Here is a 17,349-nt window from a genome sequence, read left to right as displayed (position 1 = left end):
CCGACCCGCCACCTGGCCATTCCGGCGTTACATCCGAGGCCCGGTCATCCCGACATCCCGGTCCTGAGGCCTAAGAGGGAAGTTAGAGGGTCCTGGGGTGTCGGCAGAGAACGGCGCTCGATGGCCCGTGCTCGGGAACAGAAACGAGGCGTGGGGAGCTGAGAAGGAGCAGGGGATGGGCAGGGTCGCGCAGAGAGCAGGAGGCGGCCGCCAAGAACATGCAAACAGTAAACCCGGGAACAGGAACCAAGGCAGGAGTTGGGGTGGCGGGGAGACCCGGACGCAGCTCCGGGTACATCGAGGGGAACAGCCTCCTTGGGGCTGAAGGGCCCAGCGCGCTTGGGATTCCCGCGGGGGCGGCCGCAGGCAGCCCGGAGCCTGGGGCCGAGGCCGGGGACAGGGCAGGGGTCAGGACGGCCGGGGTCGGGGGCTGGGCTGAGGCGGGGACAGAGGGCCGCGGACTAGGGCCGAGGTGGGGTCGGGGCTCCAGGGAAGCCCGAACAAAGCCGGCGCGGGCCGGCTACTCACAACAAGAAGCTCATGTCGGCCGCGGGGCGGGCTGCGGACTCGGCGGTCGCGAGGCCTCGGACGGCGTCGGCCCAGGAGGAAGCTGCGGGAGGAGGACGGGGCCCGGCGGTCCGGCGGCCGCTCCGCCGAGCGAGTTCCAGCGACGGGGCGGAAGCGGGATGCGCGACAGGAGCCGCGGCGGGAGGCGGGAGGCGGGAGGCGGGAGGTAGGGGTGGGAAAGAAGGGGGCAGGGGTGGGGAGGGGGCGGGGCGCTCTCCCGCCCCTCACCCGCGCCGCCGCGCCCCCTCCTCAGCGCCTGCCGGCCGATCTCGCAAAGTCTCGCGAGAGCGGCGCCGCCCACCTCGCCCTCGGCTGCGGCTGGGGGTCTCGCGGCTCTCGGCTAAGGCGCCGCGCCGCGCTGTGTTCGTGCGCGTCGTGCCCGACCTCTCCGGGGCCTGTCCGCCTGCTGGGGGTCGTGGCGGGGGCCTGGAAGGGCCTGGGGCAGTCACCAGCGGGGCTCGTCCCGCAGCGTCGAGCGCCCACCGAAGGGCGACCAAGGTGACGGAGTCTTTCTCTGCCACCAGGTAAAAACAAGACAGCTTCGCCCGGCTGGAATGGTCTGGGTGTGTTTCTGCCACAATACAGAGCGAGGCGAGAATGAGTTCCAAGGTCTCCTTCGTGTTACGGGCTTATTGAAACCCCGAGCTAGGAGGAGGTCGGCGTCGCTGTCTGGCGGCAGCGGCTGGGAAGGTGACCCGGGTGGGAGGCCGTCGTCGCTGCAACGCTGGTGAACCGTTTGTGGGGCGAAGCTTATTATAAAGCGCTGCGATGCACGAAACATTCTAGAAGCTGCAAACAATTTAGTGCCTCTGATAGAAGAACTTTCATTCTCAGAGTTAAGAGTCCCAGAGCGACACTTCAAATTCTATTTCATAATGCCGGGTACACCTAGAATATGTGACCCCACAGCCTTACCATTTTCTTTACCCACATCAAATCCAATAGTAAGTTCTCAAGGAATCTGAACAAAACATAATACGTACATATGTTAACACACATTTCTCTATCATTCCAAAGGCAAAATGGACTTGAAGGTAATGAAAATATGAAATTTAACATAGAGCTTGATGCTGAAAGTAAGAATTGTGTTACCTTAGTTACAGCCTAAGAAATTGTTTGGTGTGGTGCGCGGTGGTGCACCCCTATAATGCCAGTCCTCTGGGAGGCCGCGACAGGAGCATCGTCAGACTGAGAGCAGAGACCTGTCTCTGCTAAAAATAGAAAAACCAGCCCAGCATCATGGTGGGCGCCTGTAGTCCCAGCTAGTGAAGGAGGCTAAGGCAGGAGGATTGCTTAAGCCCAGGAGTTTGACGTTGCTGTGAGCTATAAGACCATGGCATTCTAGCCTGGGTGACAGAGACTGTGCCTCAGAAATATATGTATGGTTGGGAAGAGTTGAGTTAACCTGTCAGAGCTTCAGTTTCACCCCCCTTTAAAATGAGTGAAAGTGATTTTTACGTGATTTCTAAGATGTCTTCCAGTTCTAAAGTTTTTTTCCTGGCAGGGCACTGTGGCTCATGCCTATAATCCTAGCACTCTGGGAGGCCAAGGCAGGTGGACTGCTTACACTTACAGGTTTGAAAACAGCCTGAGCCAGAGCAAGACCCCATCTCTACTAAAAATACAAAATACTGAAACAAGATGATCACTTGAGCCCAAGAGTTGGAGGTTGCTGTGAGCTATGATGCCGCCATGGCACTCTACCCAGGGCAACTGCTTGAGACTCATTTTTTTGTATTGGAGTATTTCAGTTTTTTGTTTGTTTTTTTTTTCAAATAGGAATGATTGAATTAGTATTTTTGTAACCCCTGATGGATTAAGGGATCTGCCCATTAATCGTTCACTAGTATCACAGGAGAGACACCTGGACTTTGTGTTAGAATATACCATCACCAATGAAGACGTCTTGCAGAACAGAATCTGATCAAGTCTCTAGATCCAATTTACAGGAAATATAAGGAACAGAATAATGTTGTAAAGAACATGTTGAAATTATACCACATGGGCACAATCAGCAAAAGCCAAACCATACGGAAACTATGCAAGACCCAATTTCTTCAACAGAGGAGTTGCAGGAAAAAATAATAGAGCTAAAGAAGAATCCTAGACATAATAGAAACATAAGAGAAAATCAACCAGTTGCAACATATGCACTTATTTGCATCCTGATTGAAACAAGCAATCTGAAAAATAACAATAAGCAATGTGTGTATGCTGAAAATTTGAACACTGACTGGATGTTTTTACTGGATGTTTTTTCTTTTTCTCTCTCCATCACCCAGGCTAGAGTACAGTGGCCTAACCACAGCTCACTGCAGCCTCAACCTGGCTCAAGCAATGCTCCTGCCTCAGCCCCCCAAATAGCTAGGATACACATGCCTGCTAATTATTTAAAGTTTTTTGCAGAAATGGGTCTTGCCCTGTCTAGTCTCAAATTCTTGGGCTCAAGGAATACTCCTGCCTCAGCCTTCCAAAGTGCTGGGATTACAGATGTGAGCCACCATACCCAGCCTGATTGGATTTTTTTTTATACGGTATTAGGAAGTTAGTATTAATTTTGCTGATGGGCTCGGCGCCCATAGCACAATGGTTACAGTGCTAGCCACATACACTGAGGCTGACGGGTTTGAGCCCGGGCAGGGCCAGCTAAACAATGATGACAACTGCAACAACAACAAAAAGTAGCCAGATGTGGCGGGCACCTATAGTCCCACCTATTTTGGAGGCTGAGGCAAGAGAATTGCTTAAGCTCAAGAGTTTGAGGTTGCTGTCAGCTGTGAGGGCAACATAGACTCTGTCTCAAAAAAAAAAAAAATTGGTGATGATATTATAGTTAAGATTATTTTTGAGTCTTTACCTTTTAGATATATGTACTAAAATATTTAAAGGTGAAATAATATGCTTAGGATTTGATTCAGAATACAATGGGAGGGGTCCATGAGGTAACTCAGGTACGTAATCCCAGCACTCTGGGAGGCCAAGGTGGGAGGACTGCTTAAGGTCTGGGAAAGTGAGAGTATAGATAAGACAAGATTGGCCACAAGATGGTCATTATCAAAGCCCAATAATGAGTACATAGGGATTGTCATACTGTGCTGTCTACTTTTGCGTAGTTTTAAAATTTTCCATAATAAAAACAAGTCCACTCTTGAAAAAACCTAGAATTTCAGGGTGGCGCCTGTGGCTCAAGGAGTAGGGTGCCGGCCCCATTTGCCGGAGGTGGCGGGTTCAAACCCAGCCCTGGCCAACAACAAAAAAAACCTAGAATTTTCTGTTAATGATGGGGATTTAAAGTTGCTGAAAGTGAAGTTTTTTTGTTGTTGTTGTTTTGGTTTTTGAGACAGAGTTTCACTATGTCACCCTTGGCAGAGGGCCATGGCATCACAGCTCACAACAACCTTAAACTCTTAGGCTTAAGCAATTCTCTTGCCTCAGCCTCCCAAGTAGCTGGGACTACAAGCGCCCACCACAACGCCCGGCTATTTTTTTGTTGCAGTTGCTTAGCTGGCCCAGGCCAGGTTTGAACCCACCACCTTCAGTGTATGTGGCTGGTGCCGTAACCACTGTACTACGGGCACCAAGCCTGAAGATAATTTTTTTAGACTAGTAGCTTCTTTCCTTGCCCTCACATTAGCCAGTTTTTTCTGCTTAATTATAATTATAAACAGGTTTATTTACCTATAAAACTAAAAGCAAATGCTATTAATGCTTGAGTAAAGAAATTCTGAATTCGAATCCTGTGACTAAATCTGGGCCTCAGAATTTCTTGAATAGCTGTTCTCTTCTGACTCAGAAATATGATCTGACTCTGAAAAACAGACACCTGAGCAACAAACAACTAGAAAATGTAACCTGGGCAAACATGTCCTTGGGAACCCATGAAGTGCATCCTGCTGGGTAGGAGTGCTGTGGCTGCACAATATTCAGATTGATGTCATAATTTCATCTAATTAGTTCATTACATAAGGGTTTTGTTTTCTGACTACTGTTTGTGAATGTCTTCTGAGAGGCTTATAAGATTTTCATATATCTTATTTCTATTTATTTGTTATACTGCCCCATGAAGTTAATCCTGTATTAGGTGTTAGTTTCCCCATTTTATAAATAAGGAAGGTAATGCTAAGAGGTTATAAAACTTGCTCAAGATCAGAGCTAGTAAGTACAATCTGAATTCAGTAAAGTCCATTTCCCTTATCTCTCCATCTCCTGAATGAACTAAATTAGAATAAATATATTCTAAGTGGATTTGGGCATGTACGCAATCTCACTTAACAGCCTGGCCCTTACCAGTGGTCTTTAAATTTTAACGCTGCATCTTGCTTCATTAAGGACAAACCAATATACAGTTGTAAGTGCTTCTCAAAGACAAATTAAATTGACATAGTAGAAGAGAGTGGAGGAGTGAAAGGTCGGTCCCTGAGGCTTGCAGTCTTCCTGTGTACTACATTATTGCTAAAACTCATGGAGCATCATACACAGAGCTCCTTGCTTAATGTGCAAAATGGAAGATGGACTGTTCCGCCAACCACAACCTGTGTGACTTCAAGCTGTTTATTCTTTTGAATATGAGGTCCATGCAATAGAATGACTAGATTTTAGGGAATTATAAGGTGTGAATCATTCAGGGACCTCCACTGTTTGGGAGAATTAGATTCTGTATATTCAGAAGTGAGTAATATATATTTACTCATTGCATTTAAATTCCAGTTGTACTTATAAACAGAATAATTTAATAAAACTTCTATTTCCTCCACTCATCATTGCCAACATCACTTTCGTGTTTTGAGGCACCACAACGTAGAAATTGATTTTTGTGGCTCAGTGCCCTGTTATGGCACCAGCCACATACACTGAGGCTGAGGGGTTTGAGCCCGGCCTGGGCCAGCTAAACAACAACATCTGCAACAAAAAATATCCAGTTGTTGTGGGAAGTGCCTGCAGTCCCAGCTACTTGGGAGGCTGAGGCAAGAGAATTGCTTAAGCCTAAGAGTTTGAGGTTGCTGTAAGCTGTGACGCCACAGTACTCTATGGAGGGCAACATAGTAAGACTCTGTCTCAAAAAAAAAAAAGAAAAGAAATTGATTTTTGTTTTTGAAAAGCCTTTCAGAACACTTTTTTTTTTTTTTTTGAGACAAAGTCTCACTTTATCACCCTCAGTAGAGTGTCATTGTATCACAGCTCATAGCAACCTCAGACTCTTGGGCTCAAGTGATTCTCTTGCCTCAGCCTCCCAAGTAACTGGCACTACAGGTACCCGACACAATGCCCGGCTATTTTTTTTTTAGAGATGGGGTCTCTCTTGCTCTAGCTCAGGTTGATCTCCAGAGACAGGGTCTCGCTGTAGCTAGGCTGGGCTCAAACTTATGAGCTCAGGTGATCTGCCTGCCTAGGCCTCCCAGAGTGCTGGGATTAAGCGGGTGAGCCATTGTGCTCTGCCTCTCTGAACTTTTTACTACTTTAGGTATAATTTTGAGGCTCTTAGGCCATAGGTTAAAAGTTGGGCAGCACCTGTGGCTCAAAGGAGTAGGGCACCGGCCCCATATGCTGGAGGTGGCAGGTTCAAGCCCAGCCCCGGCCAAAAACTGCAAAAAGAAAAAGAAAAAAAATTAAGTTTCCAGCATGGGCTGGGCATGGTGGCTCATGCCCGTAATCCTAGCACTTGGAAGGCTAAGGCAGGTGGACTGCCTGAGCTCACAGGTTCAAGACCAGCCTGAGCAAGAGTGAGACCTTGTCTCTTTTGTACAGACAGAGTCTCACTGTACCGCCCTCGGTAGAGTGCCATGGCGTCACACGGCTCACAGCAACCTCTAACTCTTGGGCTTACGCGACTCTCTTGCCTCAGCCTCCCGAGCAGCTGGGACTACAGGCGCCCGCCACAACGCCCAGCTATTTTTCTGTTGCAGTTTGGCCGGGGCTGGGTCCGAACCCACCACCCTCGGCATATGGGGCCGGCACCCTACTCACTGAGCCACAGGCGCCGCCCAAGAGACCTTGTCTCTTAAAAAAAAAAAAGTCAGACGTGTGGCAGGTGCTTGTAGTCCCACCTACTTGGGAGGCTGAGGCAAGAGAATTGCTTGATCCCAGGAGTTTAAGGTTGGTGTGAGCTGACACCAAGGCACTCTACCTGTGGTGACAAAGTGAGACACTGTCTCAAGAAAAAAAAAAAGAAACAAAAAATATAAGAAAAAAGGAAAGAAAAAAGTTTCCATCATGGACCTTATACCTGCTCCATGAATACTGAACTGAATTTCTTCATCTGTCAAGTTTACCATTGACCAGAATTGATTGTTTTTCTGCTAATCTCAAACCATGTAGCCACTTCATAGCTGCTGTAGGGAGGAGGGGAGGGTGGTTCCTTTGTGAGCCCATTCAGAGCTGCTTTTCCCAAATTGATATTACACTGCCAAGGTCTGAAAGTCTAAAATTAACCCCACCAGCTGCCTTTTTGGTTTGCAGGAGCTTCAATCTGCTGTGCTCTAAAAGTTTGTTTTCTAGAATGCATGTGGAAACTAAACACAGAAATCTCTCCTGGAATCTCAAAAAAGCCTGGTGATAATGTTGCTGAGTGTGTGAGATGAGTGTTCCCCTTTGAACCTTGCTGGCGTTTCCCAGAGGGCAGGCTGCTGCTAAGCTGTCAGCCATCCAAAGATAGTGCTGTGGCTTCAAGGACTCTGTTTTCAGCGCACCCACCTCTGCGAGGTCCTTCAGCTTGAAGAACCATATATAGACATAAGATCCCAACTGGGTGCAACTTAAAAATATCCTAGGAATCAGCAGCTGTTACTTTCCCCCACACAATTTGCAGTTGGCTTAATTCAGTAGCTGCCAGAGCCCTTAGAGCTGGCCCTAGGTAATAACACCGCTGCCCTTCACCCACCTCCTCCCTCAGAACAACAGAAAGCAGAGCCAGAGGGTGAAAGGGAGCAGTTATGAGCAGCTGAGGTTTTGCATCAATGAAAAGAATAAAATATGCAAGTCACATCTTAGGTTTTGAATCTCTGCACTGGAACCCCAAGATTCTCAGCAACCCCTAGTTGTGGCCGTTTGCTCCCTCACGCCCACGGCCATTACCACATCCTCTTTTTGGCATCCCTCTGTTTTCAGTAGTCATCATAGTCACAACCATAGCAACCAGAGCAGCCCACGATCCTCACACAGCTGGAGACTAAGGCTTTACACAACACAATCCCCAGTCCTGTAGCAACGGGAGTCTGGTCCCTGCTAGTAAAACCACTTGTTTTTCCTCAGGAGAAATATTCCAACCCTCCCTCACTGTCATTATCCTTGAAGTCTGCACGGCATCAGAGTAACCAGGAAACTCAGCAGAACCCAAGTAATCAGTCCCACCTTGAAATGTGACCAAGTATTTCCAAATCCCTTGTTTATGGACTGTACTCTGGGATTCCATTTGGACACAGAATAAAAGGGGTTAGCAAAAGAAAACCTTGGTGAGCAAGAAGATATTCTGCCTAAAATAGAGCTTTTAAAGGCAGTGATCTTGTCCTGCAGTCTTCACAGGGGCTGTTCGAGACCTTCCTGGAGCCTTGCAGGTGAAGGACCCCTTATCAGTCCATTAGTGATTCATTAAACACCTGCCATCTTCATAAACAGTCACCACGTTAAAAGTGAGGACACAGAAGAAACACATGTCACAACTTGAAGGAACAAGTTTCTAGCGGTGGACACTGACAGGTAAAACATCACCAAGGCACAAACCGTGTCCTCTTCAAACAAGATCAAAGGGCTACAGGAGCCCAGCTGGTGAAAGGGTTGCTTTTACATGAGGAGGAAGGGGAGGATCTAGAAGAAGTTTGCCACAAAGTGACTCTGAAAAGATCAGGGGATCTTCAGGTGAAAGGGGTGAGTGACTGAAGAGGAAGAGGCAGAGAGGAGGCCAGAGGTGTAGGGTCGGAATCAAAGCCCCTGTCCTTATGAAGTCTGCATTCTTGTGGGGAGGACGTACTCTGAGTGTACGTTAGTGTAAAAACCCCTAGTAATATCTGCATTTTATTTATTTTCTTTTTTCTTTTTTTAATGTCTGCATTTTAATTATCCTTAATTATGACATGAAAATCTCAAGCCTTATAAAAAGCGCTATTTTAAAAAATTACGGTATCAGGAATCAAGTAGAAGAGAAGCTCTGGAATCACAGCAGAAAGACAGAAGGCCTCTAGTTCCAACTCTCAGCTGGAAATCTGCCTTAGTTGATAACACAGAATTACAAGTCCAGTCCTATAAGTTACTGTGAATAATCAAAAGTATGGCCTTCAGCTGTAGACTCAAGGACAGCATGGCCAAATGGCAGGGCTAAAATTAAAGCAGGTGGGTATGCGTAAAGAAATTCAGATAAACCCGCAATTCTATTCCTGAGAACTAAGCCGCCTCCTTCTCCCCTGCCTGCTTCCTCCTTGTGGTAACCTCCAGGGACTTGCGTCACCTATCAGAGTCACTGTCATGCTTGTAATTTCCGTAAATTGTCATTGAACCATCAACAACCCTCCCCAGCCACACAGCATGGCTCAAAAGGCCTGGTCCTCCTACGAGGCCTGTGCAGTCACTCTGGACAGGATCGAAAGTGGCTCTCTGTTTCCTGTGATGTCCTGGGGCCAGCCACACGGCCCGTCCTACCAGGATGCAGAGAGCTGTGTCATCACAAAAGCATGTGGGAACCAAGGCCAGTGCTGGAAAGAGGCCACAGAACCATCAGGACATGAAGGGAACGAATATTTATTTTCTGCTGTGTGTGTAATTTTCTGCCAGCATTCTTCCAAGACTCCTTACATCTCACTTATCACCAAACCCTATAAGCCAGGTGTTACTGTAGGGCTAAGCTTAGAGATAGTTAGCTTCCAATTCTACGAATGAGGAGGCTAACGCACGTCTGATACAAGACCCATGGTAAGCATTGGATCCAGAATTCTGAACGCAGGTCTACCTAGTAGAATCAAACCATCCAGGGTATTGTCTTAGTGAAGAATTGGGATTTTAAGTGGCACACACAATATTATATAACACGAATCACGTATTAGAAAAGTTATTCTTTTGAAATTTGTTTTCATTTTTCTGATGATATCAAGGAGAAAGTCTTGGTTTTATGCTTTCCAACAGCCTTCTCTCTCTTTTTTTTTTTTCTTGAGACAGAGTAGAGTGCTATGGCATAATAGCTCACAGAGACCTCAGACTCCTGGGTTCAAGCGATCCTCCTGCCTCAGCATCCCAAGTAACTGGGACTACAAGTGCTCACCATTATATCTGGCTAATTTTTCTCTATTTTTACTACAAATAGGGTCTGGCTTTTTTTTTTTTTTTTAAGAGACAGTCTCACTTTGTCGCCCTCAGAAGAGTGAAGAGTGCCATGGCATCACAGCTCACAGCAACCTCCAGCTCTTGAGCTTAGCCAATTCTCTTGCCTGAGCTTCCCAAGTAGCAGGGACTACAAGCATCTGCCACAGTGCCCAGCTATTTTTTTTTTTTTTTGGTTACAGTTTGGCCGGGGCCTCGTTCAAACTCACCACCCTCAGTATATGGGGCCAGCGCCCTACTCACTGAGCCACAGGCACTGCCCTAGGGTCTGGCTCTTGCTCAGGCTGGTCTCAAACTCAAGCAATCTACCTTCCTTGGCCTCCTAGAGTGCTGGGATTAGCACCACCGTGCCAGGCCCTTTTTGTTGTTTTTTTAGGCTTACCTTTAAGAGAGCACAGCTTGAGGCCCGGAGACTTCAGCAGGCAAGAGTATCTGGCCAGAACTTACCACTATTTTGCTATTATTTAGATTTACTTGCATGTTTTTCTACTACATGTGATACCGGTTTCCATTTATAGCAGTGACATAAGTTACAGCCTATTAGCTAAGCTTGGGATCTCTGGCACCACAGACTCCAAATTCAGCTATTTACTGGCTGTTTCATCTTAGACATGTTCACTATCCCTCTGTTTCCTCACTTCTAAGACAGGTTTGATGGTAGTAGGGTAGGCTGATGGGTGGATTCCATGAGATAGTGCCTTCTCATTTAAACACTTAAGATATATTTTTATGAAGTTTAAAAGAAAATGAACTGACTTAAATCAGAGTTTCTTTTTTCTTTTCTTTTGAGACAGAGTCTCACTCTGAGATGCCCTGGGCACAGGCCATGGCCTCAGCCTAGCTCACAGCAACCTCCAACTCCTGGGCTCAAGCAATCCTCCTGCCTCAGCCACCTGAGTGCCTAGGAGTACAGGCATCTGCCACAACATCTGGCTAATTTTTCTGTTTTTAGTACAGATGAGGGCTCACTTGCTCAGGCTGGTCTAAATCAGGGTTTCTTAATACTGGCACTGCAGACAGTGTGGGCCCATAATTCTTTATTGAGAGAGGCTGTGCCCTTTACCATAGTGCGTTTGTCATAGTGTAGGCGAGGTAGCGGGCACTTTGTGAGGTCAGGAGGATAGGATCACTTGAGCCCAGAAGTTCAACATGAGTCTGGGCAACATAAAAATAAAAATAAATTAGCCTGGGCTCAGCGCCCATAGCATAGTGGTTATGGAGCCAGCCACATACACTGAAGCTGGTGGGTTCAAGCCAGCTAAACAACAATGATAACTCCAACAAAAAAATAGCTGGGTGTTGTGGTGAGTGCCTGTAGTCCCAACTACTTGGGAGGCTGGGGCAAGAGAATCGTTTAAGCCCAAGAGTTAGAGGTTGCTGTGAGGTGTGATGCCATAGCACTCTACTGAGGGCGACATAGTAAGACTCTGTCTTAAGTAAATAAGTAATAAATAATAAAATAATAAATTAGCCTGGCACAGTGGCTTGCATCTGTAGTCCCAAGTACTTTAGGGCCAAGGTTGCAGTATTGCTTGAACCCACGACTTTGAGGCTCCAGTGAGCTATGATCTCACCATTGCACTCCAGCTTGGCTGACAGAGTGAGAACCTGTCTCAAAAAATAGAAAAGACACACAATCATGTTTATTTTGGGGAAAGAATAAGGAAGTGAAACATACATTTAAGAAGGAAAAAGTGTCCATTTTCTTGCTCTGTAAGTGGTAAACTGCTGAAACCTTTGCTCCTTTGAACTCTAAACTGATTATCCTGGGAGGCTGAGGTGGGTGGACTGCTTGAGTTCAGGAGTTCAAGACCAGCCTGAGCAAGACCGAGACCCCATCTCTAAAAATAGCCAGGCATTGTGGCGGGCACCTGTAGTCCCAGCTACTCAGGAGGCTGAGGTAGAAGGATCGTTTGAGCCCAGGAGTTTGAGGTTGCCATGAGCTGTGATACCACTGCACTCTACCAAGAGTGACAAAGTGAGACTCTGTCTCAAAACAAAAAAAAATTACATTGATAAAACTATAACTTTACCAACTGTCAGTAGAATTGTATGGCCAATGAAAGGTGAGATGAATGATACGTTCAGATTATTCTAGGATTTGTTTATAGTTTTTTTTGTTTACAGTTTTGATGTGCTAGTGTCTGAAAGAGGAGGTAGGTATGGTCCTACAAAAAGCTAAGTGAACCCTAGTTTATTACTAACCTCCTTGGTTTACCATTACTCTTGGACGTCATTTTAATTTTCTGGACTTCAGTTTATATATCATATTATATAAAAAATATATACATATATATTTCACACATATTTTTCATATATGTAAAAATAATAAACGCATTATACAAATTTTCTTAAATTTATGATATACGCTACATGATGGAGAAGCTATGAAAATGAATAAAAATTGGCATAAAATTAAGTTATCCTATTTAGCTTTTCATCAGTTTGGGGCCTCCTTTTTTTAAATCAAAATTTGACCAGGATTAATATCATTAGCATCTGACAAAGCCAAAGAGAAACGTATTTTTCCTCTAATTCACTTTTTTTCAGGGCCGAAGTATTTTAAAGTGAATTAAAGCATATCATTCCACTTTTAAGTACTTCAGTATGCATGTGTGAGGGAAATACTTCTTGCTTACCAAACTAACAATCATATATACACAAGGAGTAATTCCTTGGTATGCGCTAAAACCCATTCTATACACAGGTTTTTCTAGTTATTCCCTAGCATGTTCTAGCTCCACACTTTGCCTCTGGTTGTTGTGGCTGCAAGCAGAGCTGAGAAGCAAGCACCCAGGGGCTGCACTCTCCAGAGTGTGCCCCGAGGCTGCAGGAGGGAGAGGGAGGTTGGGGCAGCAGAGACAGAGGACGAGTCTCAGTGTGCAGCACCAGGCCCCAGTCCCTTGTTCCTGTGGGGCCATCCTCCGGAAGGCTGGGTGAATTAATGCATTTCAGGAAAGTCTGGCGGGAACAAGGGGGGATTTAACTGCCAATTCGTATTTCCTGTTGGCCAAAGACTGAGCCCATGGTTTACAGATGCTCAGGCACCCGGTAAGCCGGAGTATTTCCGGCCTTGTCATCACAAGAAAACTCTAGGCAGGATGTAAGAGTTGAGAAGCATCAGCCCTGGTGGTGAGCAGTGAAGCGCTGCCTGCCCACATACGAGGTGCTGGCAAAGTGGTTGCGCAGAGCTGACCCCTGCAGCTGCTCTCTCCTCCAGAGACAGAACAGTGTCCAAAAGTCATTTTGAAACAGTGACATGTTGGCTTGGCGCCTGTAGCTCAAGCGACTAAGGGGCCAGCCACATACACCAGAGATGGCAGGTTAGAATCCAGCCTGGGCCCGCCAAATGACAACTAAACCAAAATACAGCCGGTGTTGTGGCAGACGCCTGTAGTCCCAGCTACTTGGGAGGCTGAGGCAAGAGAATCACTTAAGCCCAGGAGTTGGAGGTTGCTGTGAGCTGTGATGCCACAGCATTCTACCCAGGGCAATAGCTTGAGGCTCTGTCTCAAAAAAACAGTGACATGTTGATACTCTCAAAATCTGGAATTGTCACCTGTGACATGGATTTGCTGAAGAGACGCACGTCCTGTGACTACCGTATTCTGGATCTGTCTGCAGGCTTCCCTGGGAAGTCATTCCCTTGTTCTCTACCTCTGTACGTCCCATAAACTGGAAGTTCAGTATAAAGGTTACACAGCTTCAAGTTAAACATTTTTGGCTAGAACACAATGAATGATATTGTGTATTTTATCTCTTATCATTTTAGGAAATACATTCTAGCTCATTCCACTAATAAGATGCTAAAGTGGCCACTGGAACAAGGTAATACTTTGTAATCTTTTTTTATTGTTATTTTTTATTCTCCCCTAAAGATATGTTGAAATTTAATCTTAATAACAAACATGCAATGTGTTTTAATTTTAATACATAATATGACAACAGGCCAGGCTCCGTGGCTCACACCTGTAATCCTAGCACTCTGGGAGGCCAAGGTAGGTGGATAGCTTGAGCTCACAAGCTGCAGACCAGCCCTGGCAAAATCAAGACCCCCATCTCTACTAAAAATAGAAAAACTGAGGCAAGAGGATTGCTTGAGCCCAAGAGTTGGAGGTTGCTCTGAGCTATGACACCATGGCACTCTACTCAGGGCAACAGCTTGAGATTCTGTCTCAAAAACAAAACAAAAACAGAAAAGAAAAGAAATTAAACATTTAAATTAAGATGCAGAGAATTCCAGCTAAAGAAATGTATGGTTCACATTGAAATCTGAAGCCCATTAACCTAGTAAAATTGAGTGATACTATGGAATCACTGGCCAATTTGGATCTGGAAGGAATGAGATGGCAATAATATGAAACGTGATTATTTTCCTGATCATTTCACATCTGAACTATTATAGCAAGGGCTTTATGAATCATATGGTACTGAATATGCCAAAAATAATAGCACTTTTTTTTTTTGGAGACAGAGTTTCACTGTGTTGCCCTTGGTAGAATGCCATGGCGTCATAGCTCACAGCAACCTCAAACTCTTGGGCTTAAGCAATTTTCTTTCCTCAGCCTCCCAAGTAGCTGAGACTACAGGCGCCCACCACTGCACCCAGCTATTTTTTGTTGCAATTGTCATTGTTGTTAAGCTAGCCCGGGCTAGGTTTGAACCTGCCACCCTCGGTGAATGTGGCTGGCACCGTAACCACTCTGCTATAGGTGCCAAGCCAGTAATAGCACTTTATATAAGCATTTAATAATAATGCTCGATAATAATTTAATATTTAAAAGCATTTAATAATAAGCTATTTTTAAAATTCTGGGCATTATTCTAAGTGCTTGGCATATAGTACCTTGTTTTATCTTCACAAAAGTTGAGGTGGGTGCTGATACTGTCCTAATGAGGTCAAGGTGGGTACTGATATTTTCCCCTTTTATCAGTACAGAACCTGGAGCAGAGGTTCTCTGACTCAGAATGCGCTTCTCCTAGACACTCACAAGGTCATCGCCTCTCTCCCTTCACGTGTTTGTTCAGTATTACGCTCTTATGCTGCCTTTGCTACCATTACAAATGGAAACCTGCCCTTTCCTGGCTCTCATCTGTCCTTCCCTGCTCATTTTTCCTCCACAGCACTTACCAACCTCGTGTGGTGGCTCTGTGATGTGTCGACGTGGCCAGGCTGGACTGTACTTTCCAGAATTCTCCTCCCTGTACATTCTCAGAATGGCCACAGGAGACACGTGGCCCAAGACTGCAAAGTCAGAACGAGGCAGCAGCCGTGCTGTTTTCCTTTCGGGCCAGTGCAGGGGCTGAGGGTTGTCGCAGGTTGCCCATTGTCACCTGTCTGCTGGCTCACCTCCTTGATGTAGGACAGAAATTCTGCACCTTCAGCTTCTCTGATTCCTGGGCCAGGTACACACTGAGCATCACGCTGAGAGGTGCCAGCTTCTCCCACAGGATACCTGCACCGTCAGCACTAGTCTTTGTAGAGAAATAAAGTGTGGCAATGGGACCACGCGCAAAGAACCCACAGGTCTCACCCTGTGCCCTCATCCTGAAGCTACTGGCCTGATAGAATGATGAAATGGCCTTTGAAGACTCATGTGTGGCACCAGCCACGTAGCATTACTGCGCAGCTTTTGAGGCTGAGGCAATGTCCTCTAGGACGCTGTATAAATCAGAGCTGACGCACTGCTCTTGCTTCCCTGGCCAGACTCATGGGTCTGGGAAGTGAGGGGTGAACATGGGCACGGCTTCTTTCGTTATTACCCCTTGTCATCCACTAGTGAGCTTTTTGCTTCTTATCACAGACTTTAGTTTCTGCTAGTCCAGAGGTTTTAGTTTCAAAGGTAGGAATGTTTCCATCAAAGGACATAATAATGGTTCCATTAAGCTGGAAGTTGAGACTTCTACCTGGTTCTTATGCCAATGAATAAACAGGAAAAATATGGGGTTATTGTAGTTACTGGAGTGATTGATTTTAACTACCAAGGGAAAATCTGTTGCTACTGCACAATGGGTTAAGGGCATGTGTGTCTGGAATGTGGGCGATCCCTGGAATGCTGGTCCCCTGTCCTGTGATTAAAGTTAGAGGGAAAATTACAACAACATAACTTAGATGGGAATGCGGATGACCCAGAGCCTTCAGAATGAAGCTTTGGGTCAAGGAACCCTGACCAGATGACGTGCTTGCTAAGGGGGAAGGGACTGTGGGATGGACAATGGTTACAATCGCCTGCTACGGCTGCCTGATTGTGAGCAGCAGGACAACAAATGAGGACTCACCAAGAATTACTGGTGCTAAACTGAGAAAATTACTCTAGCCACTTCGGCAATTACATAAACCTCTGACGGCTTTTTTTTTTTTGCAGTTATTTTTTCAGCCGGGGCCAGGTTTGAACCCACCACCTCCAGTATATGGGGCTGGCGCCCTACTCCTTTGAGTCACAGGCGCTGCCCAAACCTCTGACAGCTTTATTTATATATGAGTCACTATGAAAGTTTTGAGACAGACTGTGATACAGTCCACATTTCACTTTTTTTTTTCTTTTGCAGTTTTGGCCGGGGCTGGGCTTGAAGCGCCACCCCCAGTATATGGGGCCGACGCCCCACTCTTAAGCCATAGGCGCCGCCCCCACATTTCACTTCTAAGAAACACAGTTGACAGCACTTTTTCTGATTCTCCCACACAAGTTTCAACCTGTTTAGCCTGTCTGTCTTGCTGGGAGAGCTTCCTCTGTTTCTGTCTGCTTGGATTTACATTTCTTGAATTTTGTGAATCTCATAAAACATTTTCCTTAGTTAGCCAAGGTCACTGATGGGCAAGATAGTATGTGTGAATCACCTGAAGAATACATAGCTATTATAGACCAATTAAACAAACCCATTAAAAAAAATTTTTTTTTGAGAGCAAGTTTCCCTCTGTTGCCCAGGATAGAGTACCCTGGCATCAGCCTCGCTTACAACAACCTTCAACTCCTGGGTTCAAGTGATCCTCCTGCCTCCGCCTCCTGAGTAGCTGGGACTACAGACACTTGCTACAACTCTCAGGTTATTTTTCTATTTTTAGTAGAGACGGGGTCTCACTCTTGCTCAGGCTGGTCTCAAACTTCTGAGCTCAAGCAATCCTCCCACCTCAGCCTCCCAAAGTGCTGGGATTACGTGTGAGCCACCTCCCTCAACCTAAATAAACCCATTAGTTGGAGAATACGATGAAAGAGTCACTGACTTTGAGAATCAAGACATCACCCTCAAATTAGCATTTCAGCCAGTTGATATCACCTAGCCACTAAAGATCAAGTGATGGAACTTACTGAGCTCTCAATAGATGGCATTTTATGTCCCTGTGTGATGCTCACAATATCTAGTTGATATCATCAAGGCACCTAAAGAGTTACAGACGGAATTGATTGAGCTCTAAGTAATGACATTTAAAGTCATTGTTTGATGCTAAGAAAGATCCAGTAGAAATACGGAAAAATGCGG

General features: G+C 46.0%; 2 protein-coding genes across 2 annotated transcripts in view; one reads left to right on the top strand and one right to left on the bottom strand.

Annotated features, from left to right (window-relative positions):
- Positions 1-694, bottom strand: part of MOB1B (MOB kinase activator 1B) — a 57,311-nt gene extending 56,617 nt beyond the window's left edge. The window contains exon 1 of the mRNA XM_053562328.1: positions 529-694. Coding sequence (XP_053418303.1) covers positions 529-542 — 14 coding nt within the window. The 5' untranslated portion in view covers positions 543-694. The remainder of the gene's footprint in view (positions 1-528) is intronic.
- LOC128587931 (translation initiation factor IF-2-like) lies at positions 541-15,803 on the top strand. Its single transcript, XM_053594454.1, has 3 exons — positions 541-1,091; positions 13,643-13,698; positions 14,995-15,803. The coding sequence occupies exons 1-3, from the start codon at positions 541-543 to the stop codon at positions 15,231-15,233; spliced, it is 846 nt and encodes a 281-aa protein (XP_053450429.1). The 3' UTR covers positions 15,234-15,803.
- The last annotated feature ends 1,546 nt before the right edge of the window (positions 15,804-17,349 follow it).

Source organism: Nycticebus coucang, chromosome 1 (genome assembly GCF_027406575.1).
Source record: "Nycticebus coucang isolate mNycCou1 chromosome 1, mNycCou1.pri, whole genome shotgun sequence".
Classification (NCBI taxonomy): Eukaryota; Metazoa; Chordata; class Mammalia; order Primates; family Lorisidae; genus Nycticebus; species Nycticebus coucang.
Note: the sequence above shows the minus strand (reverse complement) of the source record. Positions and strands in the feature narration are given on the sequence as shown.

Excerpts from the sequence above, each read along its gene's own strand:
- LOC128587931 (XM_053594454.1), top strand. The coding sequence starts at position 541 with ATGTCGGCCGCGGGGCGGGCTGCGGACTCGGCGGTCGCGAGGCCTCGG. Across the intron at positions 1,092-13,642 it reads GAGTCTTTCTCTGCCACCAG|GAAATACATTCTAGCTCATT; the intron begins GTAAAAACAAGA and ends TTATCATTTTAG. Across the intron at positions 13,699-14,994 it reads AAAGTGGCCACTGGAACAAG|CACTTACCAACCTCGTGTGG; the intron begins GTAATACTTTGT and ends TTTCCTCCACAG.